This window comes from Sardina pilchardus, chromosome 4, assembly GCF_963854185.1.
Source record: "Sardina pilchardus chromosome 4, fSarPil1.1, whole genome shotgun sequence".
Taxonomy (NCBI): Eukaryota; Metazoa; Chordata; class Actinopteri; order Clupeiformes; family Clupeidae; genus Sardina; species Sardina pilchardus.
In genome coordinates, this window is record NC_084997.1 from 31,265,786 (window position 1) to 31,293,285 (window position 27,500).

The 27,500-nt window shown below is 44.9% G+C and overlaps 1 protein-coding gene across 1 annotated transcript in view; it reads left to right on the forward strand.

The window, feature by feature from the left end:
• Positions 1-6,024: 6,024 nt before the first annotated feature.
• Positions 6,025-27,500, forward strand: part of LOC134078981 (alsin-like) — a 38,616-nt gene continuing 17,140 nt past the window's right edge. The window contains exons 1-19 of the mRNA XM_062535144.1: positions 6,025-6,173; positions 6,802-6,877; positions 7,816-7,976; positions 8,862-9,288; positions 11,632-12,338; positions 12,897-13,295; positions 13,739-13,907; positions 15,557-15,653; positions 16,264-16,341; positions 18,287-18,460; positions 18,886-19,057; positions 19,436-19,622; positions 20,016-20,081; positions 20,642-20,831; positions 21,059-21,190; positions 23,040-23,168; positions 23,426-23,449; positions 26,423-26,493; positions 27,290-27,356. Coding sequence (XP_062391128.1) covers positions 6,831-6,877; positions 7,816-7,976; positions 8,862-9,288; positions 11,632-12,338; positions 12,897-13,295; positions 13,739-13,907; positions 15,557-15,653; positions 16,264-16,341; positions 18,287-18,460; positions 18,886-19,057; positions 19,436-19,622; positions 20,016-20,081; positions 20,642-20,831; positions 21,059-21,190; positions 23,040-23,168; positions 23,426-23,449; positions 26,423-26,493; positions 27,290-27,356 — 3,297 coding nt within the window. The 5' untranslated portion in view covers positions 6,025-6,173; positions 6,802-6,830. The remainder of the gene's footprint in view (positions 6,174-6,801; positions 6,878-7,815; positions 7,977-8,861; positions 9,289-11,631; positions 12,339-12,896; positions 13,296-13,738; positions 13,908-15,556; positions 15,654-16,263; positions 16,342-18,286; positions 18,461-18,885; positions 19,058-19,435; positions 19,623-20,015; positions 20,082-20,641; positions 20,832-21,058; positions 21,191-23,039; positions 23,169-23,425; positions 23,450-26,422; positions 26,494-27,289; positions 27,357-27,500) is intronic.

Consider the following 27,500-nt stretch of genomic DNA (forward strand, 5'->3'; position numbering starts at 1 on the left):
TGTGTGTGTGTCCATGTGTGTCCGTGTGTGTGTGTGTGTGTGTGTGTGTGTGCAGGTGTCTATGTGTCTGTGTGTGTGTGTGTGTGTGAGAGAGAGAGAGAGAGACAGAGAGAGAGAGCGTGTGTGTGTGTATGTCTGTCTGTGTGTCTGTACGTGTGTTTCCATATGAAGAGAGAAGTGGACTGTGCTTGAATGTCCATGAATACATGTTTGTGTGTGTGTGTTTGCGTGTGTGTGTGTGTGTGCGCCTGTGCATGTGTATGTGTGTGTGTATTTCTGCAAGCACAAACAAAAATATGTGATTTCCCATGCTGATATTGTTAACACGTGAATGAAGTGTTTCATGCACAGTGTTTAGGTGGAGTACAGTTTTGACGCTCATAATAAAATTAAGACACCACTGCAAATTTGAAAAAGGCCGTCACCTCACTCGTCACTCAGCAACCAGGCTGACATCTGCGGAATGTGCAGTGGTCTATTCATGTTTTCCAGAGCTGTAGATGTGTGTGAATAAGTAGGCCCCTATCGATCTACATGCATGTGAACACACAAAAAAAAACAGCATGCAGATGTATACCGTGGTCTTACATCGCCCTCTGGTGGCGAATCTAGCTCCATCCACGTTCACCCTTCAGTCTTTTCCTCCAGGCAATGCTAATCCCCATTTGGCCACTAGAGAGAAGCACATACAATGTAATCCCTGTCTAGTTACTTGTGCGACCATGGCAATACAAAAGACCTATTTTGTCTTTGTCTTTCTGAAGACTGGAGTAGTGTTATATAAAATAGAAGTCAAAGGAATATGAGATTATTGGGCATTGCTGCAATATAGGAGATAAGTAAAGGCATCGGAAAATGCATTCATGCAAAAGTATTGGATTCCTTTGGATTAATATAATGCTCTTTTCTGGTCTCTAAGAAAATTGCGCTTGTGAATTACAGTTCTTATACATTTTGCTGCACCTGTTAGCATTTCAACTGTGAACTGAGGATATACCAGAGCAGTCATACATCAAAGTGCCACAGTGTAAATCTACGTGCAAAACTGCTCTGATCTCTCGTCCAGCAACATAGCAGACTGACTGGAGGAGGTGAACTTTGTGTGCTTTTGGTGGATACATTTTTCTGGAGTTTACTTGCAAATCCGAGCAGAGCCTTCTAAACGGCCTGAAGTATGGAATCAATGGCTCCTTCATTCTTTCTCTCTCTCTCTCTCTCTCTCTCTCTCTCTCTCTCTCTCCCTGTTCCCTCTTTCTCTCTCTCTCTCTCTCTCTCTCTCTCACACACACACACACACACACTTTCTCTCTCTCTCCTGTAATCCCCCCCCCCCCAACACACACACACACACACACACACACACACACACACACACACACACACACACACACACACACGTGCACACACACCACCACCACCACCTTCCCCCAACCCTCCAGCTCCCTGTATCAGTGGACTGTGAAATGTTGACTCAGGACGTGAGGCCTGTTACAGTTTTTCTCGATTGTTAACACACATTTTCTGAAAACATGCCTCATATTCTCAGAACTCTACACACAAATCCAAAACAACACACACAATGGGCAAAACTCCACAATTCTCCTGCAAAATGACACTTTACCTTCAAAACAATGCAATTTCTCCTCAAAATGCTCTTTTGTTCTCAAGAGACACACACAAACCATCATATATCATACACTGATGTGCTCAGTGAAAAACACTGCGATGAATTGAAAACACTTCTTCTCCATTCATTATAATGACTTGGGCCTTTTTTTGTTCAGTGTTACACTACAAACAGTACTACAAACAGTAGATAAGCTAATACAGTAAGTTGACATGCTTACCCTATCAATATTTTGAAATATCTCTTTGTTTTCTATTATTTTTCTTTGTATTTGCCGTAATGTTATGCCGTTTTTTCTAGGACAATGCTCATGATTTCAGTTTCCTGTTCAGGAGACAGAAGCCCTTGTGTTGGTAATCTTTCGGCTGCCAAACAAATAGTACAATACTGTAAACTGTGTAGGAATACAAAGTAGGATTACTTTCCCCAAATACTTGAAACATACTTTATTTTTACAGTCCAAGCAATACTGTACTATGTGCTCATTGAGCTGTATTGTACTGTCCGGTACTGTACTGTATTGATACGCAGCACTGCAATGTTCTAGTGGCTCGGATCTCATCAGAGATTACAGTCCTTGGCCTCCCCATCCTCCTCCTCTTACTCTCACTCCTCTGGCTCTGCCTCTGCCTGTACTACTACTGTAATACTAAAGCTCTGATTGCTAATTGTAAGACTGTGTGACAGGAGTTTGCCCATCTGATGAGTCAGTGTGCAAGGTAGGGCATTTAGCTTTAGAATTTGAATGGCAGTGTGTTCTTTGTGAAAACAAGAGATTTTCTTCATGAAAATTGTGTCTAATGCACAGAATTGTGTGTAGTGTTTTGAAAACAGTGTGTTATAGAACTGAAATTTGAGTGTAAAGCAGAAATTGTGCTTATAGTTCAGCAGAATCGGTTCAGGAGGTTGGTGCATGAGCTACATATTATGGGAATTGTGTCTCAAGTACCAGAAATTGTGTGTAAACAATTGAGAAAAACTGTAAGGGCAGAGAGGATCATGGGATCTTTTGCAGGCCTTTGGTCTGAGGAAAACAAGGGAAGTGAAAATGCTTAAGGAGCAACTGAGTCAATGTAGGCTGACACCAGAGAGGAAGTGAAGGTAGTGTCTATTACAAGTAGAGTTAATGAGAGAAAGAGAGACAGAGAGAGAGAGAAAGAAGTGAAGGTAGTGTCTGTTACAAGTAGAGTTTATGAGAGAAAGAGATACAGAGAGAGAGAGAGAGAGAGAAGTGAATGTAGTGTCTGTTACAAGTAGAGTTAATGAGAGAAAGAGAGAGAGAGAGAGAGAGAGAGTGAGAGAGAGAGTGAGAGTATGAGTGAAGTGACATGTCTGCAAGCTTTGGAGGAGTATAGTAAGTGCAGAATTGTTTTCAGGAGAAAGGACCGTGTAGATGTTAAGGGCAGGGCTAAAGTTGCCGGGCAACTGCCCATCTATCCTCTTTGACTGAGATGCCCTTTCCAAATAATTCCAATTAAAATATTTTTCAGGGATTAAAGTTATTTCCTGCTTCGACTAATATCTGCCAACTTATTTCGGTAGAGGACATGGTATCATTATAGATTCCCAATAGGGCAAATGCCTATCTTGTTGTAGAAAAAAAAGAATTATCGCTTTTCTTTTAAACTTGTCTTTGCGGTTCTCCTGCCAGTCAATCACGCCCTTCTCTTAGAAAGCGAAAGTAGCCTCTGCTACATCACATATGTCAGCTTGTGATGTCTAGGGTTTTGACAGGTAGGCCAGATGAAACTGAAAAAAGCTATGATGATTAACATGATGCTGTTGCTGTCTTACAAAAAAAATACTTTCTAATTAGCCTCATCTGGTAGTTTGGCTATCACCATACTAAACAGCCCAGCCCAAAACATTTTTTTTAGGACTGAACATTAGTATGGGGAGTCTGCGCTTTATTTCTACTGCACAAGAGGTGTGATCAATGGGCATAGTTCAAATGACTCTATAGTCCTTTAACCAATCAGACCAATGATCCAGGTGAGTTTTTTGGATAAGCTAGTTTGTGATTGGACCCAAAGGTTGAGGACAGGAAGCAGGGGAGATAGATGTGCAGGTTTCCAGCCTGAGCTGCCAGGCGAAATCCAAATTCGCCAGCAGGTCAGGCAGTTCAAACATTTCAAATCAACTTTGCACATGCAAACCTAGTCTATATTGAACTTAATAATGCTGTCTGTGTAAGGCCAGAAATGTGGATACCTAAAACAGTGGAGGTCCCATGTTGACAAAAGCCTTTGTAATAAACAGCACCCCTGTTTATACTGTACATACTGTACAGTGGACTATAGTTTCTGGGTTCACCTGCCATTTGGTCTTTTCTTGCCACCCCTGCCGAGAGCTTAACTCAGTCCTGGGCCTCTCTGGAAACACCGGAACTAACTGTCTTTGTCAAAAGAGAATTATAATCTGGTCCTGTTTGATATCAATTTTAAAATCTCTATGTGAAAACTACAGTATAGGCCTATTGTCAGTTGTAGAACAGCTGTAGAACAATGTTAATACATAATGTTTCAGTAGCCTAGTCAGGGAGCCAAAGTCTCAAAAATGGGTTGAACCTGACATGGTCTGTCATACTTTTTATTTGTGTTTTTCCTGTTACCTTTGACCCTAAGAACCAATAATTGGAGGGTCTGCTCTGCCTAACAAAAAAAACAAACAAACAAAAAAAAACATTTTGTTGAGCTTTTGAGATTTTGGCTCCCCGACTACTGGGATATTTGATGCATCTATGATGGGATGTGCCCTCACCCCCCTGGTCTCAGATCTCAGAGATGTGCTAATGATTCAACAAAGACAACCTTAACATGGGCTCTAAAAGGCTGGTCTGTGCTATTACTACTGTAGCAGTGCTTATGAATATGTAAACCATTATCTGAGTAGGCTGTTGTGGTAGAAGATAGCCTACAGTAAAATTTTTGTCAGCTTATAAGAGTAAGCTATCAATGCACACAAAATACGCTTGTAGTAGGGCTCAGGCATGGGCCGGACTGTTTAAGTTCTGAAAATGGGCTATAAGGCATGCGTGAGCACGTGTGTGGGCATGTGTGTGTGGGCGTGTGTGTGTGTGTGTGTGTGTGTGTGTGTGTGTGTGTGTGTGTGTGTGTGTGTGTGTGTGTGTGTGTGTGTGTGTGCGTGTGCGTGTGCGTGTGTGTGTGTGTGTGTGTTCTTAGCTGTGCTTAGCTCATTTGAAGTGCCAAGTCAGGCCAGAAACACTAATGCAGGAGTTTCCAACTTCTCCATTCTCTTCCAGGATTTTTTTCACCTGTAGAGCACACACACACACACACACACACACACACACACACACACACACACACACACACACACACACACACAAGCACACATGCACACACACACCCAAGCACACATGCGCGCACACACACACACACACACACACACACACACACAAGCACACATGCACACACACACCCAAGCACACATGCGCGCACACACACACACACACACACACACACACACACACACACACACACACACACAAACACGCAAAAGCACCTGCTTTGAAATGTTTCTCAACATTAAAAATTTGGCATCAGCAACATAGCAAAATCTGGCTTTTCATGAGACATACGTACAGCACATTAAGTGATATGTTGCTAGTGACTCACCTTCTGAGATGGATTTGGCTTCACTCACTTGATGCAATGAAATCCATTTCAATATAATTAGGTAGGCCTAGTTAGCTTATAGCCTACATGAGGTTCTCAACATTTTGGGGGCTGACTCTGAGGCACACCAAAGGCCAAACTTAATGCTTAAGGCACACTGACCTATGGCTACATGACACACATTATTATAGGCTATGAGGGGAAAAAAAAAACTTTATCCATATCCATATGCCCTTATTTTTAAGCTCACGTGATTTTGGCTGTGCTTTTCATTTTAAGAAGCTGTGTCAATGGTGTGTTTAAAATAGCCCTGGGCTACAGTTTATTTCACGAGCTTGTCGGCCTATATATTTTTTTAATATTTCGATTGTTGTTCCTTTTTAAATTTGTATGTGTCCCTTTTATTCATTGTAGGCCTATGTTGTTCTCTGGTCTCGGATAGCCTAATGTACATTGCGCATTGACCACATTTTAAATACATCCTCTCCAATTCATTCCAATTTATTTATCAGCTTATTTATGTATTTATTTACATGGTTATCGAACATGTATCTTAGCATGTTATCCAGTACCTCAAGTTTGTTGTCTCTGACCCTTTCCTTTTCCTGGGGGTGAATAGTCTATTTTTGCTACCACAAGCGCTTTTTGACCCTTATCGCTTTCCATCAGAGGCTTGGTCTCCCCCTACAGGGAGCTGAACTAGTGTTGTCAACTTGTGGTCTCGAGCTCAGCCACTGTAAGCGAGCAGTGGCTGTCAGAAGACCGCCGCCGCCACTCCCGGAAGTTTGCGCCAAAGTTTAGCTTACATGAGACGCGACCACTATGTTCGGTTCAGAAAACTACTGTTTAGTAGTCCTTACTGTGGCTGTCAAACGCGTTCCGTGAATTCCGATGTTTCGTGGAGTTCTGTAAGTATGACTCGAAGGAGGTAAACAACGTCTGTATTATTTGCCCATATCAGTGCTCTTCTGGAGCAACAGTGCAAACTTTGCGATGTGGTTGTTGTTGTTCGTGAGCAGTGGAACGTTTGTCACGCGTGTGTAACAAAGTCGTCTCCAGTTTACAATGTTGCAATTAGCCTACTGAAGGCAGACAACGTTTTGCGGTGGCTGGCAACTCTTTTTAAACCGTTAAGCTTAGTTTTGGTGACAAACAAGCATTCCTTCTAAACTATGCTCACGGCCGTCCTTTTCAGCGGAAAGAAATCCGTCTTTTTATCCTCTGTGCTGGACAGAAACAATGTGAAATAGCTGACATTTTCACAGAAACCACAGAGTGGCCAGAACATGGCAAACCACAGTTTGCCGTTTCTGTCTGCTGTCAAACAGCCATTGTTCTAAGAGCTCTCATGCAATGAAGGTCAAAACGCAGCATCACAAAATCTGGACCACACACACACACACACACACACACTCACGCTTCAGGTTATGTCAGACTCTATTCCCTTTGGGTGCCATTGTTCTTGCTGTCATACCAATGTAGTCTATCTAAACCACAAACATACTGGAACGACATGCCCAACTCCCTGTTTTGCAGATTGTCTGTTCTCAGCAGATGCCAGTGTTATGATCAGACAGCATGATGATGGCACACTAATGGACACAAGTAAAAGGTAATAGTGTTTCCATGCACTGAATCGGAGTACCATGGATCTTGTAATGTGCCCTATGCTCGTGTAGTCTCTTGGTGACTGTCTATTCACTCTTAAGTAGCCGGCTCAAGTTGCAAATGGCAAATTGCATGCATAATATATCTGTGGACTGTGTAATGTGTGGTCTCTGTGTGTGTTGGTTGGAAATGTCTTGGCTTGAAAATGAATGAGTGTAATACGTGCAGATATGTGAATAAGTTCTTGTGTGGTGTGTAATGTTTACAGAGAGTAGTGTGTAGGACATCTGTCCAGAACCGTAAGTGCATGAATGAAAATGGGAAGAATGCTTACCCCTACAAAACTTAGAAAACCACGTCTGGTCCCTCTCTCTCTGTCTCTCTCTGTCTCTCTCTCTCTCTCTCTCTTTCACTTTCTGTCTACCTCTCCCCCTCATCTTTCTCTATGTCTCATTCTTTCTCCACCTCTCTTCGTGTGACTTCCTCTCCTCTCGCTTTCATTATGTGTGTGTAGGCAGATGTTGTCATGCATCGTAAGTTTTGATGAGTGTACTGTGTAGTATTGTTAATGTTCGAATATAGGCTCAATAAGCAACTGTTCTCTCCTCTCTCCTTCCTCATCTCTCTCCTTGTCTTTCACCTCTCTCTCTTTCTCTCTGTCTTTCTCTCTCTCTCTCACCTCTCTCTTTCTCTCTCTCTGTCTTTCTCTCTCTCTCTCTCTTTCTCTTTCAATTCAATTCAATGAAGCTTTATTGGCATGAATGTTTCAATAGCATTATTGCCAAAGCTCAATTACATGTACACATAAAATGCAGTAGATGCATAGACAGACAATTACATATACATTGTACATGTAATATGCATAAACATGTTTAAACATCTTTCTTCTCTCTTTCTCTTTCTCCCCCCTCTCTTTCCCTCTTTCCCTCCCTCTCTCTGCAGCTCTGGAGAGGCTGATGCTGATGATGGGAGCTCCAGAGAGCGCGGTGTGCTCCACCGGTGGAGGGGCTACTCCTGCAGTGTCAGCCCAGAGAGAGTGCTCCTCTCCAGGCCTGTGCTCCAGGCTGCCCTGGGCTCCTGCCATGGCCTACTGCTGACTGAAGGTGAGGCAGTACACAAAACACAAACATCATTCTCTATCAGAAAATGCTAACATTCAAAAATGTTTGCTTTTTAGAGGATCTGCTTTTGTTTTATTTTAACTCCTACAGTCTTTGTGTGTACACTGAACCCATTTCTTTGTTCTTGTTTTGTGCCTTTTATTTATTCTCTGCACTTGTTAGCACTTTACTGTGGCTCAGCTGTCTGTAAACATGCCATAGAAATACATTTTGACTTGACTTGACTAGAGGATGGCCTGGCAGAGCTCAGGTGCTGTCTGTGTCAAGACTGTTACACAGCACAGCTCAGATTCTTATTGAAGAACTACAAGAGGAATGTTAAAACAATACTTTACGGACTTCATTTGAAAGAAAGAAAACATAGTGAACAAGCATGTGTGTCAGTCTTGAGACCAGTTTGTCTTTGTCCCAGTGGAAAGCTTCTCTAAAACACACACAGATACCACTTGCATATCCTCTGTAGATAACAGTTACTGAACACATACTGTATAATGGTTTTGAAATTTTGCATGTAGGGGCTGTAACTTTCCCTGAGTGAGTGAAAGCGTTATTGGAGGTTAGAGATGTGAGGCAATGTGCTTCTACGGTCTCTGGTGTAAATTCTTTGGCAGCTTGACAAATTCCTCACATTCAGTACCAGCACTGCTCCTGTCACTAGCTATTACGGCTGCTTGACAGACTGAAAGGATGACAGTTTTCATTATCACATTTTGTTGGCTACAGAGTAATGATAATGCAGATCATAATGATGATAAAAAACAGTAATTATAATTTTTATAAGGGTAATATAATAATGATAAGAAAAATTGCAATAGTAATTTGATACTGATTATGTTCATGAATATTTACAATTTTTTTTTTTTTCAGGTGGGTTTGTGTACAGCTTTGGCGAGTTGCCATGGAAACAGGGCGCGGGGTCCCACTCGCCGGAGCCCCTGCAGGAGGCGTGTCTGAACGGGCGCGGCGTGGTCTCGGTGGCGTCCGGAAGCTTCCACTGCGGGGCGGTGACGCGCGACGGCTGCGTGCTGATGTGGGGCGACAACAGCCACGGGCAGTGCGGCCTGGCGGGGCGGAGCCAGGTGCCCAGCCCCACGCCCATCACGCTGCTGGACACGGAGGGCGCCGTGCCGCGGCTGGTGCGGGCCAAGAGCGTGGCGTGCGGCGCCCAGCACACGCTGGCGCTCTCCGTCGGGCACGAGGTGTGGGCGTGGGGCAGCGGGTGCCAGCTCGGACTGGTCTCCCAGGGCAACGCGCCCGTCTGCCGACCGCAGAAGGTAGAAGACCTGGCTGGCAGGTGAGTGGCGTTATTTGTGCCTCAGTGAGGAAGGATTGAAAGGTTCATTGTATTTGTTTTGCCTCTAGATATCTTAAAATTAACTATTAACTATTAACTACTCTCTGTATTTCCTTGAATAAATATATTTGTTATGATGCTTCCTATTGTTTGTCCTAGAATGGATAATTTGATATATTTGCTAATATGTTTCCTGTACTGAATTCATTGTGCTATTTACAACACAGAGGCGATCATTATGCAGCTCTGGAAAAAATTAGGAGACCACTGCAAATTTGAATATGACCGTCAACTCATGTCACTCAGCAACGATGACATTAGAGCAATTTGCAGCGATCTCTTATTTTCTTCCAGGATGTTCCCCCTTACAAATGGGTCCTTTTTGAGTCCTGTTTTAGTTTTAATCTGTATTACCTGGTTATACAGTGGGTATAGTAAGTATTCACACCCATGCTAAAGTTGACTAAAAAGAGGAATATAAAATCATCTTTTGAGAATTGATTGTAATGCCTTAATTCAAAAAATGAGTAAAAATCAAACCGCTAAGGACACTAATTTTCTTTGTGATTGAAGAATGTATCGTAAATAGATAAATGTTCTTCCTTAAATACAGGTTGCATAAGTATTCAACCCCTATGTTAAATTCCCATAGGAGCAGGAGGAGTTTTTATATGTTTTTATTTTTAAAGTCCAGCTATTTCATGGATCCAGGATAATATGCATCCTGATAAAGTTCCCTTGGCCTTTGGAATTAAAATAGCCCCACATCATCACATACCCTTCACCATAGATAGAGATTGGCATGGTGCTTTTTCCAGTTAGCCTATTAGCCTGTTTAATTTGCATTGAGCTCAATGAGCATCAAACAGGCTAATTGGCTAACTGTAAAAAGCACCATGCCAATCTCTATCTATGGTGAAGGGTATGTGATGATGTGGGGCTATTTTAATTCCAAAGGCCAAGGGAACTTTATCAGGATGCATATTATCCTGGATCCATGAAATAGCTGGACTTTAAAAATAAAAACATATAAAAACTCCTCCTGCTCCTATGGGAATTTAACATAGGGGTTGAATACTTATGCAACCTGTATTTAAGGAAGAACATTTATCTATTTACGATACATTCTTCAATCACAAAGAAAATTAGTGTCCTTAGCGGTTTGATTTTTACTCATTTTTTGAATTAAGGCATTACAATCAATTCTCAAAAGATGATTTTATATTCCTCTTTTTAGTCAACTTTAGCATGGGTGTGAATACTTACTATACCCACTGTATGTCTCCATATTGTGTATGGATCCTGTTAAGGTTTTAATCTGTATTACCTGATGATGTGTCCTCATATAGTGTATGTTTGGGGTTTAAGTGAGGGGTAACAGCTGCGGAGGTGTCCTGTTATATGATATTAATGGACAGAAGGGCAAGGAATGTACTCCACCGGAGTCCAATAATTCCGTATAACAGGAAACGTTGAAGGCCGTTATCCCGCATATCCGCCTATCACCCGCTTGCCACTATAGGCAGTAGTCATGCCTTAATAACACGCAAAGGAAACAAGCGGCTCCGTTTAAAAAGAAGCTTACTGGTTCAGCTTGTTGTACAGCTTTCTTCGGCCCTGATAACGATAGCATAGTTACAGTAGCTTGTTTACAGTTGATTCCATTGTTGCAAAGCCTGCTTCTGGGCTCAATCATTGTCCTATTGTGGTTGTTATAGTTACTATGCATAAGCATTGATATGGAGCGGTTATATTTTTTTTTACGAGATCTACTTCGTAGGTGTCCCATTATTTAGAATTAATAGCCACCCCATCAGCCAATCAGAAAAGAGTATTTATTTTCTCTGAGTGATGATTTACCTGGATATGTGTCCCCGTATAGTGTACTGGACTGGTCCTGTTTGGGTTTTAATCTGTGTTACCTGGATATGTGTCCCCGTATAGTGTACTGGTCCTGTTTGGGTTTAAATGTGTGTTACCTGGTTATGTGTCCCCGTATAGTGTACTGGTCCTGTTTGGGTTTTAATGTGTGTTACCTGGATATGTGTCCCCGTATAGTGTACTGGTCCTGTTTGGGTTTTAATGTGTGTTACCTGGATATGTGTCCCCATATAGTGTACTGGTCCTGTTTGGGTTTTAATGTGTGTTACCTGGATATGTGTCCCCGTACAGTGTACTGGTCCTGTTTGGGTTTTAATGTGTGTTACCTGGATATGTGTCCCCGTACAGTGTACTGGTCCTGTTTGGGTTTTAATGTGTGTAACCTGGATATGTGTCCCCATATAGTGTACTGGTCCTGTTTGGGTTTTAATGTGTGTTACCTGGTTATGTGTCCCCGTGCAGGTATGTGGTGCAGGTGGCTTGTGGGGGGTTCCACAGCCTGGCCCTGGTGCGCTCGCTGCCCCCGTCCTCAGCCCGCACGCTTTCCCTGGACAAGTGCGGCCGCTGCCAGCAGCTCCTCTACACCATGATCGACCGCGACGACCACGTCATCATCTCCGACAACCACTACTGCCCCCTAGGGGTGGAGCTCAACGAGGACATGGGGCAGGACGGTACCCCAGAGAAACAGCAGCAGCAGCAGCAGCAGGCTGAGGAGGAGCCGCTAGGTCAAAGTTCAGAAGGTCAGGGGTCAAACGTGGTCACTCTAGATGTGAATCACATAGGATTGTCACTGTCGTCGGAGGCGTTCTGTCCCAGGGTGGGCTCTGCTGGAGATTCTCCAGAGGCAGGTTCTAAAGCGGAGAACCTGGTAGAACCTGATGAGGGGAGCACACCAGCACAAACAGACACTGCCAAATCGCCTGTGAGGAGAACCAGGAGTTCTCAGTTCCCCGACGAGCAGGAGCTAAAGAACTACCTCAAGCGCATGTCGGATCTGTCCCTGACGGAGCAGACTGGCACTGCCACCCACTCCGCTCCCTCCTCGCCAGTCAGCGACCAGCCCAGCACCACCCCTACGTCAGCGCCAGGCCTCACGCCAGCCCCCACCCACCCTCCTCCGCCTGCCAGTCATGGCAACCAGCTCCATCATGGTGGGAACCAACCAGGTAAGCCTCATGCAGGTGCCCTACCATATACTGTACTCAATCATGGACATTATTCAGTAGCATACTCTATTTTGGGTGCTATGATAGTGTGAACCTCACAGGTGTTACGTAAACGGTATGCCCCATCAATACAGTATATGTTGGGTTCAAGTGTTCCTCATTCAGGCATACCCTAGACTGTTGCTGTATTTCCTACACCTGTCTAGAGGTGTGTTCAAATTAGCAAACATAGGCCAACGTTTGTTAACATTGGTAAACAGTTTTCTGTGAATGTTTGATATTTTCCCCAAATCATGCAGCCCTACAACTAAGTGTGCTGCTTCATATGTAGTTACTGTATATATATATATATATATATATATACAGTATGTTGCATTCTAGTAAACATTTCAGGTGTGCTTCATCTATACGCAGTATGTTGCATTCTAGTATACATTTCAGGTGTGCTTCATCTATACACAGTATGTTGCATTCCAGTATACATTTCAGGTGTGCTGTATGCACCTGTTACAGGTGTATCCATTACAGCTGCAACACCAATGTGTGTGCCCCATCCAGGTGTGACCCAACCTGTTGTCCCTCTCCATACACCTGCCTGCCTGCCCTCCTGTCCGCACACTCACCTGAACCCCGCCTTCGACGAGCACCTGGCGTCCACCTGCGACGACACCTTTGACGAGGACTCTGGCCTGGAGCGGGACCTGGAGCCCGGCGGGCGGGGGGGCGGAGCAGAGGGGGAGGGGGAGGGAGGGGGGGGCGTGCAGGGGCTGTGTGAGGGGGGGGCGCGGGACCCCCTGAGTGGGCTGCTGAGGGTGCAGGAGCGGGAGGGGGAGAGGGGGGGTCACCAGGCCGCCAGGAGCGCCAGCATGATGGACGTGCGGCTGGAGGACGCCAGCAGCAGCAGCAGCAGCAGGAAGACCGGACGCAGGAACTCACTACCTGGGCTCACCTGTCAGGGTACGCAAAACATACACCTGAGACGGGTCCACACATGGATTTCATCCGGTGTCTTCCCAAAGGTGTATACAATCAAGCACCCAGATTATGAATGCAGACTACATGGTTGATTAATACACCTGTGGAAAGGGACCTGATGAAACTCATAAAAATCTGAACACTCAAATCACATCTCAAAACGTGCCTACACATACTATTTAGTTATTTTGCCAGTGTTGTTTTTATGGCACACGACACTTGCATCTAAAAGGAGCCATAGTAGTTAACACAGTTATCAGTGCCATTCATCTTTAGGTTTGAAAAATCAGGGTGTTCATGTGAATATTGAGCCCAGCTCCCTGGAGTCTTGTTAAGATATATGGATTTTTTGTGTGTGTGTGTGTGTGTGTGTGTGTGTGTGTGTGTGTGTGTGTGTGTGTGTGTGTGTGTGTGTGTGTCCTCAGGCTCCCCACTGTTGCCAAAGCTGGGTCATCGGAGAGTTGGCTCTGCAGGAGGCAAGAAGATGCCCGTTCCCGTGGAAACGGAACCTCTGCTGCCCTCTCTGTACACAGAGGTGTGGAGTTGGGGGCGTGGCCAGGAGGGCCAACTGGGCCATGGGGACCGCCTACCCAGGTCAGTCCGCACTACTGAACTGATACTCTACTAAATGGCCACGTTTGGTTGTGGAATACTGAAAGCTTTGGTTAGGTACTGTAATGAAGTGTTAAAAGGGTGAAGGATGATGAAGTTTGTTACGATATTGAATGGTTACGCTTAGTTTGATATTGAATGGTTACATTTAGTCTGTTAATGAATGGTTATGTTTAGTCTGATATTGAATGTTTAGGTTTATTTTGATATTGAATGGTTACATTTAGTTTGATGTTGAATGGTTACGCTCAGTTTGATATTGAATGGTTAAGTTTAATTGTGCTGTTTGGTGTCATGGCACTGAATTATTTATTTATTTATGTATTTATTTGCATGGTCCAGTTTAGTAATATGTTATTGAATGATTCGTTTTGGTTGCATAGTGCTGAATAGTTCTGTTTGGTGCCACTGTGCTGAAAGGGTTAAGTTTTATGTAAGATTAGGAGGCCATTCACATTCTACCTGAGGTAAACATTCTTTACCTTTGATCTCTTTCAGCTGAAGCTTATGAAATGACACCATTGCACTCAGGCATTTCAATGTGACTCCTTTGCTAAGTGGATTTCACGTGTTTATTATGTAAACATCTGATATGATATGAGGAACATAGGGCCTAGGGAGTTAAGTCCACTGAAGTAAAGGGCTACTGGTAAACGGACATTGAGAGTTTGTGCTTTATTCTGTTGATTTTCGCTGTCATCTTTTATTTGCTCACCTCTCCTCCTCTTCCCCTCTTGTGTGGATTGGTGTCCGTGCTAATCAGAAAGCTAGTTCTGTTTCTAGCGTTCGTACTCAGTTTTGGCTGTGCTGCAACGGCCGTGTCCTTGACAAAATGACCTGAAGTTTCCAAGGCAACCGCACCCTCCCAGGCTCCTTGGCCCCCTCACCATGTCTATGCTCTCTCTCTCTCTCTCTCTCTCTCTCTCTCTCTCTCTCTCTTTCTCTCTCGCTCTCCTTCTTCTCTCTCTCTCTCACTCTGTTTATCTGGTTGGGATATGGCTAATAGTGCAGGACTATTCAATTAGTTTGTAATATACTGTAGGAGTTCATGTATTGTACTGTAAGTTGTAGATGTTAAGGGCCTTGCTATTGGGTGTTGTTGATATGTTTTCTGTATGTAATTCGCTGGTCAGGGTGCTGTTTCTGTACCCAGACTCTGTGGCTTCTAGATGTGTAGCAGGAGGCATCGGTTCGGTTGATTGTCTGATTTGATTGGTCAGTGGTAGTCTCCACAGGTGTCAGGGTGAGTTATGGATTGAGGTCAGTTAGGCTCATTGAAGGGAAGTAAACGGTGAGTCAACAATTAACTGTGAAGTTGACCAGGCACTAACAAATATGAGTCCCCCACCCCCTGTCCAGTCTGCCTCTCCCTCTCCCTCTCCCTCTCTCTATCCCTCTCTCCCTCTCTATTCCTCTCCCTCTCCCTCACTCTCACTCTCCCTCTCTCTCTCCCTCCCTCTCTCTCACTCTGACTCTCACTCACATCACAACAGAGATTCTTTGTATGTTATGGTCTTTTTTGAACTGTGAGTTTTAGTTTTTATATAATTGTGTAACTGTGTGTACTCCCCCTCCCCCCCTCCCTCTCTCCCTCTCTCTCTCCCTCTCTCCCTCTCTCCCCCTCTCCCCAGGCTGCAGCCGCTCTGTATTAAGACGCTGAGTAAAAGGGAAGTGGTGAAGGTGGAGGCTGGGGCTCACCACTCTCTAGCCCTCACGGCACAGTGTCAGGTCAGAACACACACACACACACACACACACACACACACACACACACACACACGGGTATACACACACACACACTCACACACACACACACACACACACACACACACACACTCACTCCTCCCCACTGATATTCCAGTTTCCATAGATTTCTCTCTGTGGCGAGCACCGCTATGAGGTGAACCTAAAATAGGCACCGGCTCTAGAGCCATGAGTCAGCAGTTCAGCCCCAGAGTGTGGAAAACATGACTCGGCGCTGTCTGTGCTCACCCGCCCGCTTTCCCCTCCGCTCCTCGAGGCCCAGGGCCTCCATGGCTCCGCTCGTGTGTGTGGCTGGAGTGGCTCTCTGCAGGGGCAGCTGAGGTGAAACAGGATGGAAGTTTTCAAATAGTCTTTTTTTTTGTTTAATAAACAGATGAAAGGGAGGACTTGAGGGGAGAGCTATATGGTAATTGAAGTGTGTGTGTGTGTGTGTGTGTGTGTGTTCGTGTGTGTGTGTGTGTGTGTGTGTGTGTGTGTGTGTGTGTGTGTGTGTGTGTGTGTGTGTGTGTGTGTGTGTGTGTGTGTGTGTACGTTCGTGTGTGTGTGTGTGTGTGTGTGTGTGTTTCTCCGCCAGGTGTTCTCCTGGGGCAGCAATAAAGCAGGGCAGCTGGGACACCTGAACTCTCTGAGCACGGCTCCTCAACCCGTTAAGGTAACGCTGCACCCACCCCACCTACTCCACCCACTCCACCCACTCCACCTACTCCACCCACTCCACCCACTCCACCTACTCCACCCACTCCACCCACTCCACCTACTCCACCCACTCCACCCACTCCACCCACTCCACCCACACCACCCACTCCACCCACTCCACCTACTCCACCCACTCCACCCACTCCACCCACTCCACCCACTCCACCCACTCCACCTACTCCACCCACTCCACCCACTCCACCTACTCAACCCACTCCACCAACTCCACCTACTCAACCTACTGTACTCCACCCACCCCACCTACTCCACCCACTCCACCCACTCCACCTACTCAACCCACTCCACCAACTCCACCTACTCAACCTACTGTACTCCACCCACTCCACCCACTCCACCTACTCCACCCACTCCACCCACACCACCAACTCAACCCACTCAATCCACTCCACCTACTCCACCCACTCCACCCACTCCACCTACTCCACCCACTCCACCCACTCAATCCACTCCACCTACTCCACCCACTCCACCCACTCCACCAACTCCACCTACTCCACCTACTCCACCCACTCAATCCACTCCATCTACTCCACCAACTCCACCTACTCCACCTACTCCACCCACTCAATCCACTCCATCTACTCCACCTACTCCACCCACTCCACCCACACCACCTACTCCACCCACTCCACCTACTCCACCCACTCCACCTACTCCACCCACTCCACCCACTCCACCTACTGTACTACGCCCACACTATACTCATTGCCACTGTGCAGAGGATGGATACAGACATGTAGGGATTACAGTTAGCTTCTCAACAGAAAGGCAAAAGTACGCTATTATATTCACAGATACAGTAAGTGCTAATTGATGCTATGCTATATCCTGCAGTCTGTACAGTGATAGTTATGGACAATTGAGAGTTACAATTTGCACACTTTATGTCACTATTTTAAATTCATACAGGGTAGAAGTTAAGTGGAACGAGTTCGAGTAGAGGCATAAAATGATGTCTCTTGATTCTATCTGTGACACGTATAAAAGCTCTACAACTCTGGAAAAAATTGAAAGACCACTGCGCGCTACAGTACGGTTCCTAAATGACATTTTAATGAATTGACAATCATATTCAAATTCGCAGCCATCTCTTAATTTTTAATATGATCGTCAAAGCATTCGAATGTCACTCAGAAACTGTAGGATGACCTCGGCAAAATGTGCAGTGGTCTTTTTTTTTTTTTTCCAGAGCTGTATATAAATTCAGTCCATTTACTAGAAGTTAAATAGAACTGAATTGATTGTCCACCTCATATCTGGGCCAGCTGTGGCTCAGATCTGGCTCAGTGCTGGCCAGGCGTCAGTGAGCAGTTGGTGATCTGTTCCCAGATGATTGATTTTGTAATAAGTGTGTAAGAACACGAGGCACACTCTGAGTCATAAAGCTCTCAGCGTGACATGCTGCTTAACATCAGACAAGGCCCGGAACAACACAACGGAGATTACAGGAATCATTTAGGACAGTGTGTGTGTGTGTGTGTGTGTGTGTGTGTGTGTGTGTATAACAGAAATTCTTAGTATGTTGTGGTCCAATTTGGATTGTGAGTTTCTGTGTGTGTGTGTATATTTCTGTGTGTGTGTGTGTGTGTGTGTGTGTGTGTGTGTGTGTATAAGTGTATAACAGAGATTCTTAGTATGTAGTGGTCCGATTTAGAATGTGAATTTCTGTGTGTGTGTGTTTGTGTGTGTTTTTGTGTTTGTGTGTGTGTGTGTGTGTGTGTGTGTGTGTGTGTGTGTGTGTGTGTGTGTGTGTGTGTGTGTGTGTGTGTGTGTGTGTGTGTGTGTGTGTGTGTGTTTGTGTTTGTGTGTGTGTGTGTGTGTGTGTGTGTGTGTGTGTGTGTGTGTGTGTGTGTGTGTGTGTTTGTGTGTGTGTGTGTTAGATGTCAGAGGGGATCCACGTGTGGGATGTGGGTGCCGGTCAGACCCACACGCTGCTGCTGGCCGACGGGGACTGTGTCCAGCCCATCCTCTACTACAGCGGGGAGCAGGTGGCCGAGGACGGGCCTACCGGCACATACACACAGACGCCCGCTCTACTGCCATTCTGCATGAACGTACGTACCTCTGTGTGTGTGTGTGTGTGTGTGTGTGTGTGTGTATGTGTATGTGTTGATTAAAGCAACACTAAAGAGTTTTGCGTACCTTAAAATAATTTGTAACGGCACGTCTGCATTCACTTTGTGGCCCTCTATCGGCTATAACCGCACCATGTATGTCTCGATGTTCCAATACATGATACTTTCATTAAATCATGCAACATACTGTACTCTAGTGGTTTAGTGTTGCTTTAAGGCACACAACAACTCCTGAACTGCTGCTGTGTGAATATAATCAGCTACTTGCATTTGTGTTTGTGGATACGATGGCCAATGTGGATGTAATTAGTGTTTGTGTTTCTCATCTCTGTTGGATCAGAACATTGTGGGTTTCATCTCATATCTGTGTGTGTGTGTGTGTGTGTGTGTGTTTGTGTGTCCAGATGGGTTATGTGAGCAAGGTTTTTGCCGGCGGTCAGACCTGCCTCGCTCTGTCGGACCAGAACATCATGGGTTTCATCTCCACTCTGCACGAGCTCTGCGCTGCGGAGAGGAAGTTCTACTGCCGCCTCAGCGCCGTCAGGAGCCAGATACTACGCCCCCTACTGGCACGGGGTGGGTACTGCAATCTGGGAAGGATCATAAGGCAAAGGTCAAATATGATAGGTCTGAGTTCAGAGGTCAGAGGTCGAAGGTCATGAGACCAGTTCTGAGTCTGCTGGTCGTTGGTTATTTGGTAAGGTTGGCTGAAGCTACTACTCTTGATTTCGATTTAGGTTTTCTTTTGTTCCATGATATTTAGTTTTTTTGAGGACTACATTTTCTGGCAGATATTCTCTCACCGAGGCATCCACAGAAGTGGATTGCCTTTTAATAAAAACAAGACCTGAAAAGTCCGATTTTGAGGAAGAAAACAGTTAACGTTGTCAAAAACATGCCAAGTGAAACGGATCTGTGACTTCCTGTTTCTGCCCTCCTGTGATTGGCCGGTAGAGAGTGTGCAGGCGTCTCTGGGCCAGTCCTTCATGCTCCTGCAGACCCTGGCAGGAAGTTTCAGTCGGCTTTGTCACCTGATTGGTCAGCACTCCGTCTCCCTGACCCGCTTCCTGCAGAGAGAGAGGGATGTGCGGAGTCTGGCCGTGCTCAAACAGACGGGCATCTTCCTGGACACCTATAAGGAGTGAGTAGGATCTCCATTGACTAATGAGGCATGATCCTCAGCACTACTCAGTTTTGCATGGTTTGATTAGATTTGATTGATCCTCCGCTTGAGTATATCTGTCCGGTAATCTGCAGGACCTATGCAAGAACTGTTCCTCACGACTGCTCTCTCATTCTCTCCCTGCTTCTTGCATAGTCCTTGAGATATACTCAAACAGAGAATCAATCAAATCCTCGGCACTATTCAGTTTTGCATGGTTTATAATTATATGGATTTGATTGGTTCTCCGTTTGCAGAACCTACAGTATGCAAGAACTGTTCCTCATGACTGCTCTCTCATTCTTCCCCTGCTCTCCCTCTCCATCTCTCCATCTCTCCATCTCTCCCTCTCCATCTCTCCAACTCTCTCAGGTACAGCAGCTCAGTGGGGAACTTCATGGTGATGGGTGGCTTCCTAAGCCTGCTCAAACCCTTGCTGTGAGTTCTTCCTATATGTACATTATAGCTCCCCTACATCTGTTCCTACCACTGTTACTACTGTAACCGCCATTGTGGTCTAATGTTCCTCATTGCCGTTGCCGACAGCGCTATCAATAGCTATATTATTAGCGCTTCTGCTAACAGGTGTTCGCTGACCACTTCCCCTTTCTTTATGACTGATGGTGCATAAAATTACTGCTTTTACTGATGATATCACTACCTCTATATTTTTTGATTGATTGATATTGTTTATTTAAGTGTCAAACACCTTTTTTTGGTGCCCAGCCCACATGGTGCTAAAAGGGGATTTCATTAACTGAAGTCCACTTTTGAAATCACTAGCCGGTGCTGTAGACAGCAGTCAACTCATAAAATTCACAAAATGGGTGAAGAATAAACAGGCTAGAATTTTTTTAATTTATTTTATCCTTTATTTAACCAGGGGGGTCATATTGAGACTGTAGTCCCTTTTTCAGTTGTATGTAGATGATGTTCGTATACAGTCTTTCTTGTATTTGTGTGTAACTGCATTCTTGATCCTCTCTCTGCTCCACTAGGGAGTGTTTTGGGAAGAAGCTGGAGGTTCTTCAGCAGCTGTCGGAGCCCAAAGACAAAGGTTCCCCTACCGGCTCCAGTCCTGGTTCCAGTTCTGGTCCTGGTCTGCTGCAGTCACTGCTCTACCTGCCCGTCAAACACATGCACCAGTACAGTCGGCTCCTGCTGAAGCTGGCCACCTGCTTCCATGTGGTCAGTCACACACAAACACACTCACTCACTCACTCACTCACTCACTCACTCACTCACTCACTCACTCTCTCTCTCTCTCTCTCTCTCTCTCTCTCTATCTCTCACACACACTCAATCACTCACTCCAAAAACACATGCAACACAAACACACACACACACACACACACGGTGGTGATGATGATGATGATGATGATGATGATGATGATGATGTGGTGTGTCCCTGTCAGGAGTCTGAGGAGTACTCTCTGCTGGATGAGCGCTGCTCCCGGTTTGAGGCTGCGGCACTGCAGCTGCTCAAGCAGAGGAAGGAGGCAGAGAAGACGCTGGACTTCTGGAGGAGTCTGCCCACCAAGGCCTCTGTGAGTGACCATTCCAACTGTTTTCCATTGGGGATAGCCCAAGGTTTTTACTCAGGCTCAACAATACCCAAAACCCTTGTAATAGGGGACTTGTTCACCTAGAATGGCCAATGGCCATATACCGCATAGACGTAGCTAGTTGCTAATGAGAGAACAAGCCGTGCAACTTCAAAAATAGTTGACCCAAAGACATTGTGTGAGAATTGTGAAACATTACATGGTCAGTAGCTAGAGATATAGAGATGTACTGTAGCTCTTTGGAGATGGTTTTTGTCTGTTGTTAGTCCTTTTCTACCACAAACAAAGCAAAGCATCATTTTAATTGTGTACAGGTGGAACAAGCCATGAGAAGTAAGCACAACAGCAGAGTAAAATATAAATCTATTGTAAAGTGTATCTTTAAGGCTCAATACTCTGCCCAAGGGTGTTCCTCACGTTTAAGCAATTGTGAACAGCCTCAGTTATGAAATTGTTGGAAATGCTGTCCTCACTTTCTTGCAAAATGTTTGATATACAGTACATTGACATTTTGATACATATATAAATACATGACTATGTGCATATTGTATATGGCCTTTTAGAAGTTGTCTTTTTTTTGTCATTAAGCAGCCTAAGTTACTGATGGACTGATTTTACTGTATTGTATTCTATTCCGAAAAGCCCCATCTCGGCCTTGATTCAGTCCTGTCTGTCCAGCCTTACACAGGGAATCTAAACAACTCAGAGGCTTTTTCAGTCACCAGGATTCAGTCACCAAGATTTTAGCCCATAGTGGAAATGCACTGTAACATTGCTCAATGCCACTTCTCAGAATGAAGCAGTGTCTGCCTACTGGTTGCACAATGGGTACTGTCTGCCAGAAACCCCGTTGTTGCCTTGTTGATCCTGTTAGCGTTTAAGAGCAGCATTGCCCAACAACAATGAGCTAAACAGTCAACAGTCATCCACAGATTAAGATGTTATGGTTAAAGGCACAGACCAGTTGGTCATTGTAAGATCGAACAACTAACAGAAGATTAGTAGTAGTACTAGAAAACAAGGCGAAAGGATATGTGCCTATTATATTTACTCAAAACTACGTACAGTATGAGTGGTCTTACAGTAGGTGCTTTCTCCATGATGCGTTTCTAGAAGTAGCACAATGGTAGATTTGATATATGTGTCCCATGGACATCAATATCCAGTGCCATTTATCGTTAAAGCAGAACCCAGTTAGTCCAAAAACATGATCAAGAACATCACATAGTGTAATATCAAGCGATCTGGGCGTGCGTTTGTAGTGTCTGTTATGAAGTGCAATATGAGGCATTCTGGGCGTGCTTTGGCGATGTCATGCCAAACTCACATACTGCACATACTGCATCCAGCACACACCACGTTATTGTCAGCACACTGCACATGTGAACGATGCCAGTTGCTTAACTGTGTACTACTGTCCACACTGCACTAACTATACTGTATGTCATATACTGTTCACACTGACCTACCTGTGTATACCGTTCACATTGAGCATTTCTGCTTTTTTGAACTTCTGGTTAGACACTAACTTTGTTGTCTCCGTATTTGTACTCTGCACAATGACAATGAAGTTGAATGTAAAACACACACACACACACACACACACACACACACACACACACACACACACACACACACACACACACACACACACACACACACACACACACACACACACACACACACACACACACACACACACAAACACAAACACGCACGCACACACACACACACTGCATTCAACACATGCTGAGTCTACGCCCAGTATCACTTCAGGTGTGTCTTGATGTTGGCTCTAAAGAGAAAAAAAAACCTCTCCCTCTTTCCCCAGGATGCCTTGCGGACTCCTTGTCGGCGGTTGGTGTGTGAGAGCAACTATAAAGCCCTGACCCTCCAGAACGCAGGCCGCTTCTCCGTCAACCGCTTCATCCTCTTCAACGACGCGCTTGTCCACACACAGGTACAGGCTCTCATACACACACACACATGGATACACATACTCACACACACACGCATGCGTGCACAGACACACAGACACACAGACACACACAGACACACACAGACACAAACAGACACACACACACACACATATGTACACACACAGGAACAAAATAAACACATACACATGAGCAAGCAATTCTAAATCCTTTGCATAAGATTCTGTAGATTTTCAGTTGATCTGTTGTTAATTTTTTATTTGGACGTGTCTTTTTTTAGGGCAACATTCCGTCTAAGAAGTTTGTAAGTACACCTGAGGAATGTGGTTTGTTTTCTCACGACGGCCTTTTGTTTGTTCCACTCCTGCCTTTGGCTCGGGCTGTTGACTTATTACAGTATTAAGCTACTGGGTGTGAAGGCTTTCGACAAGGAGGTCGTACTGCTTGACAAAGCTTTACTGGTGTCTCTCTAAACTCATTACACACTTCCAACAACTAAAACATACATACATACTGTACATGCACACACACACACACACACACACACACACACACACCTAACAATACTTTTTAACATCCAAGTGGAGTTAGGCCCTGAAGTCTTTTTCTTTTTTTACTTTTAAGAACTTTTTTCTTTCTCGTCTTTTTTTCCACTGCTCTTCAGTCTCATTCAGTCCCACACTCTTTTCACTTTGCTTTTGAATCCGTATGTGCTTCATGTTTCTACTTAAGTATCTCTCTCTCTCTGACACACACACACACACACACACACACACACACACACACACACACACACACACACACACACACACACACACACAGAATCATAGCCATTGTCTCCATGTTTACTTACCTCTGGGTGTGGATTAGGGTTTAACCACCTCTGACTGCCAAGGTCTCTCTCTCTCTCTCTCTCTGTCTCTCTCTCTCTCTTCTCTCTCTCTCTCTCTCTCTCTCTCAACTTGACTGTTTGTTTTACTCTCTGCCTCTCTGCTGCTGCTGTGTGTGTGTGTGTGTGCGTGTCTGTGTGTACTGTATGTGTGTGACACACCCGGTTTAACATTCTTTCCTAGTTACTTTGGCATAGTGATGGATGCAGAAGTGATTAATCTGGCGGTCCTGATGCATGTGATTTCTATTGATGCATGCAGACAGACAGACACAGACAGGGGCATTCCCACGCACGCCTACAAGAGTGCTGGTTAAGCCGTACAGAATTGCACTGACCGTGGTTTTAATCCAGCATAAAGTCAAACTCTGTGAACTCCTGCTCCATACAGGCTTGGACCAGCCCATTAATAATTTCAGCCTATCAACACGTTGCTTTACGAGCATGGAAGGGAAAGGTGTCATTTCATTGGCTGTTTTAGCTTGAAGTCTCAGCAACATTGCAGACTGTACCTTTAATGTCCAGTGTGTGGCTAGTGAGATGATAAATTACATGAGGAGTTGGAGTGGTATGAGTGATATGAGTGATGCAGTAATTTCCCGCATATAAGCTGCATTGTGTATAAGCCGCAGAACGGTGTTTTATGCAAGTTAAAAGAAACAAAACCATATTAACACCATATTAACTGCCCCCCTGTATTAACCTCATAGTGGAAGAAGTTTTGCTAAATCAATGTATAAGCCGCAGCTAAATAGTCTGGGAAATTATGGTATGTTTAAAGGCCTACCGTAATTTCCCAACTATTATGCGGCTTATAGATTGATTTCGCCAAATTTCTTCAGCTATGAGGTTACTACCCGGGGGCAGTTAATATGGTATAAATATGGTTGTGTTTCTTTTAACTTGCATAAAACACTGTCCTGACACTGGCTTATCCACAATGCGGCTGATACACGGGAAATGACTGTATTCCTGATCCCAGTTCAGTGTGATTTGCCTGCCAGGGCCAGTGTTGTGATCTGTAGTAAGGGGCAGGTCAGGCACAAGTGCTGTCCATGGCACTGCTGTGTAAACAGGATCCTCACTGCACTGTTGGTGTGTCAGTGGAAGCGGATGAGAGCCGAAGAGTCGCTTTGCGTTGTGCCGTGCCATGCCATGGAGCTCTTTAAATAGGAACCGTGTGTTTATTTTAGAACTGAGAGGGAAAACATAAGACCTCCTATGTGTAGTGTTGGCACACACACACACACACACACACACACACACACACACAGGTGACTTCTGCTGCCTGTCTTAGTCAGTCCCATCAAAGCTTTTGTTCGCTAAAGTTGGTGACAGGCTAGTCTTCTCACTTAAAACCAAGAGCTGTTCTGTCTCTCAGTGACACACCCCATCTTATCGCCCATGCATTACCCTTGCTCTTGCACACACACTGTGTGTGTGTGTGTGTGTGTGTGTGTGTGTGTGTGTGTGTGTGTCTGTGCGTTGTTACTGATAACACATTGCATACAATATCACATGAGCATGTCTGCAATAGGAGGGAACTGATCCTGCAAGCTCAGAGTTTTTGTGTGTGTGTGTGTGTGTGTGTGTGTGTGTGTGTGTGTGTGTGTGTGTGTGTGTGTGTGTGTGTGTGTGTGTGTGTGTGTGTGTGTGTGTGTGTGTGTGTGTGTGTGTGTGTGTGTGTGTGTGTGTGTGTGTGTGTGTCTTCTAATCTTTGGTGATAGGACATCTCCACTTCCTCCCTCTTACACAGACCACAGCAAGAAAAGAGATAGGCAAACCACACATATACATGTATGCATGTAAGAACGGGCACATGCTCACACACACACACACACACACACACACACAAAGAAACAAGTAACAGAGTTCGGACTCTGTTCTAGCTCTATCATGGCAGCTATAATGAAAGCATTACATTTATGCAGATTATGAACAGATTTTGATGTCATTATATAAACACAACTTTGACCAAAACGTATGAGTAATTTGATTATATGCAACAGTATGCACTTTATTCTAATTAATTTATTTCTTATTCTTATTTGCAAACATACTGATTCATTAATCGCCAGAAACACATCATTACAGTGTTAAAATCAGCAGAGTGGTGAAACTGACGACTAGAGACACATTTCTGTTTGGTTTTTTTCTTAATTATTTTTATGATGATGAATCATTAATGAAAATCCTAACAGCTGAAATCCTTTGATTTCCCCTCTGTGCTTTCTGTTGTGTGTTCTCGTTTTTAAGGGAAATAACTCAGACTTACTGTCTGTGTGTCTGTGTGTGTGTGTGTGTGTGTGTGTGTGTGTGTGTGTCTGTGTGTCTGTGTGTCTGTGTGTGTGTGTGTGTGTGTGTGTGTGTGTGTGCTCGTTTTTGCAGTTCTCGTCTTACCACGTCTATCCCCTGGCCACCCTGTGGATTGAGCCTCTGTGTGAAGAAGATGACGGACTGTAAGTCTTGCACGCACACACACACACACACACACACACACATACGTGTTTCGTATAACCCTGCTGATGCATAGGTAGTGTAGAATTTGTCATCCTTGGGAACTTACTCACCCCCTGCCAACCATATCTCTTCTCTTATCTGTTGTTAGAGCCATTATCTGCATTGGGCCTTTATTGACTTCTCCACCTGAGCTGCCACTGTGTGTGTGTGTGTGTGTGTGTGTGTGTGTGTGTGTGTGTGTGTGTGTGTGTGTGTGTGTGTGTGTGTGTGTGTGTGTGTGTGTGTGTGTGTGTGTGTGTGTGTGTGTGTCTGTGTCTGTGTCTGTGTCTGTGTCTGTGTCTGTGTCTGTGTCTGTGTCTGTGTCTGTGTCTGTGTGTTGAGAGAGAGAGAGAGAGAGAGAGAGAGAAGATAAGTAGCCAGAGCCTCACCCCAAGGCCCTCTATGCCCCAGTCCCAGGGATCGGTAGTCTTTGTTATGGTCACGCGGCGCAGTGTCTGCTTCCTGCTGGGCTCTCAGCCAATGAGAGATGTTATCTAGATCATTCCTGTACTTACATACCTGATGTCAAACAGTTGGCTCTGAACCGGGATATAAAAAGCCTTAGCAGTGTTGCTACGGTAATCTCACCGAAGGCCTGCTACTGTAATCATCTAATATGACAGCCCTGATCAGGAACATAAAAAGGGTCATTGTGCCTCAGGCCTTTTTGTGTTGTGTAAGCCATTCACTTGTTTCCCTGTGTGTGTGTGTGTGTGTGTGTGTGTGTTTTGTGTGTGTGTGTGTGTGTGTGGTCAGGTTTGGCCTGAAGTTCACCACTCCAGAGGACAGTTTTACAGCCCTGGCCTCATCTCCCGCTGAGAAGGTACCTTGTGTGTGTGTCTGTGTCTGTGTCTGTGTCTGTGTCTGTGTCTGTGTCTGTGTCTGTGTCTGTGTCTGTGTCTGTGTCTGTTTGTCTGTCTGTCTGTCTGTGTCTTGTCTTTATGTATGTGTGTGTGTGCCTGCACGC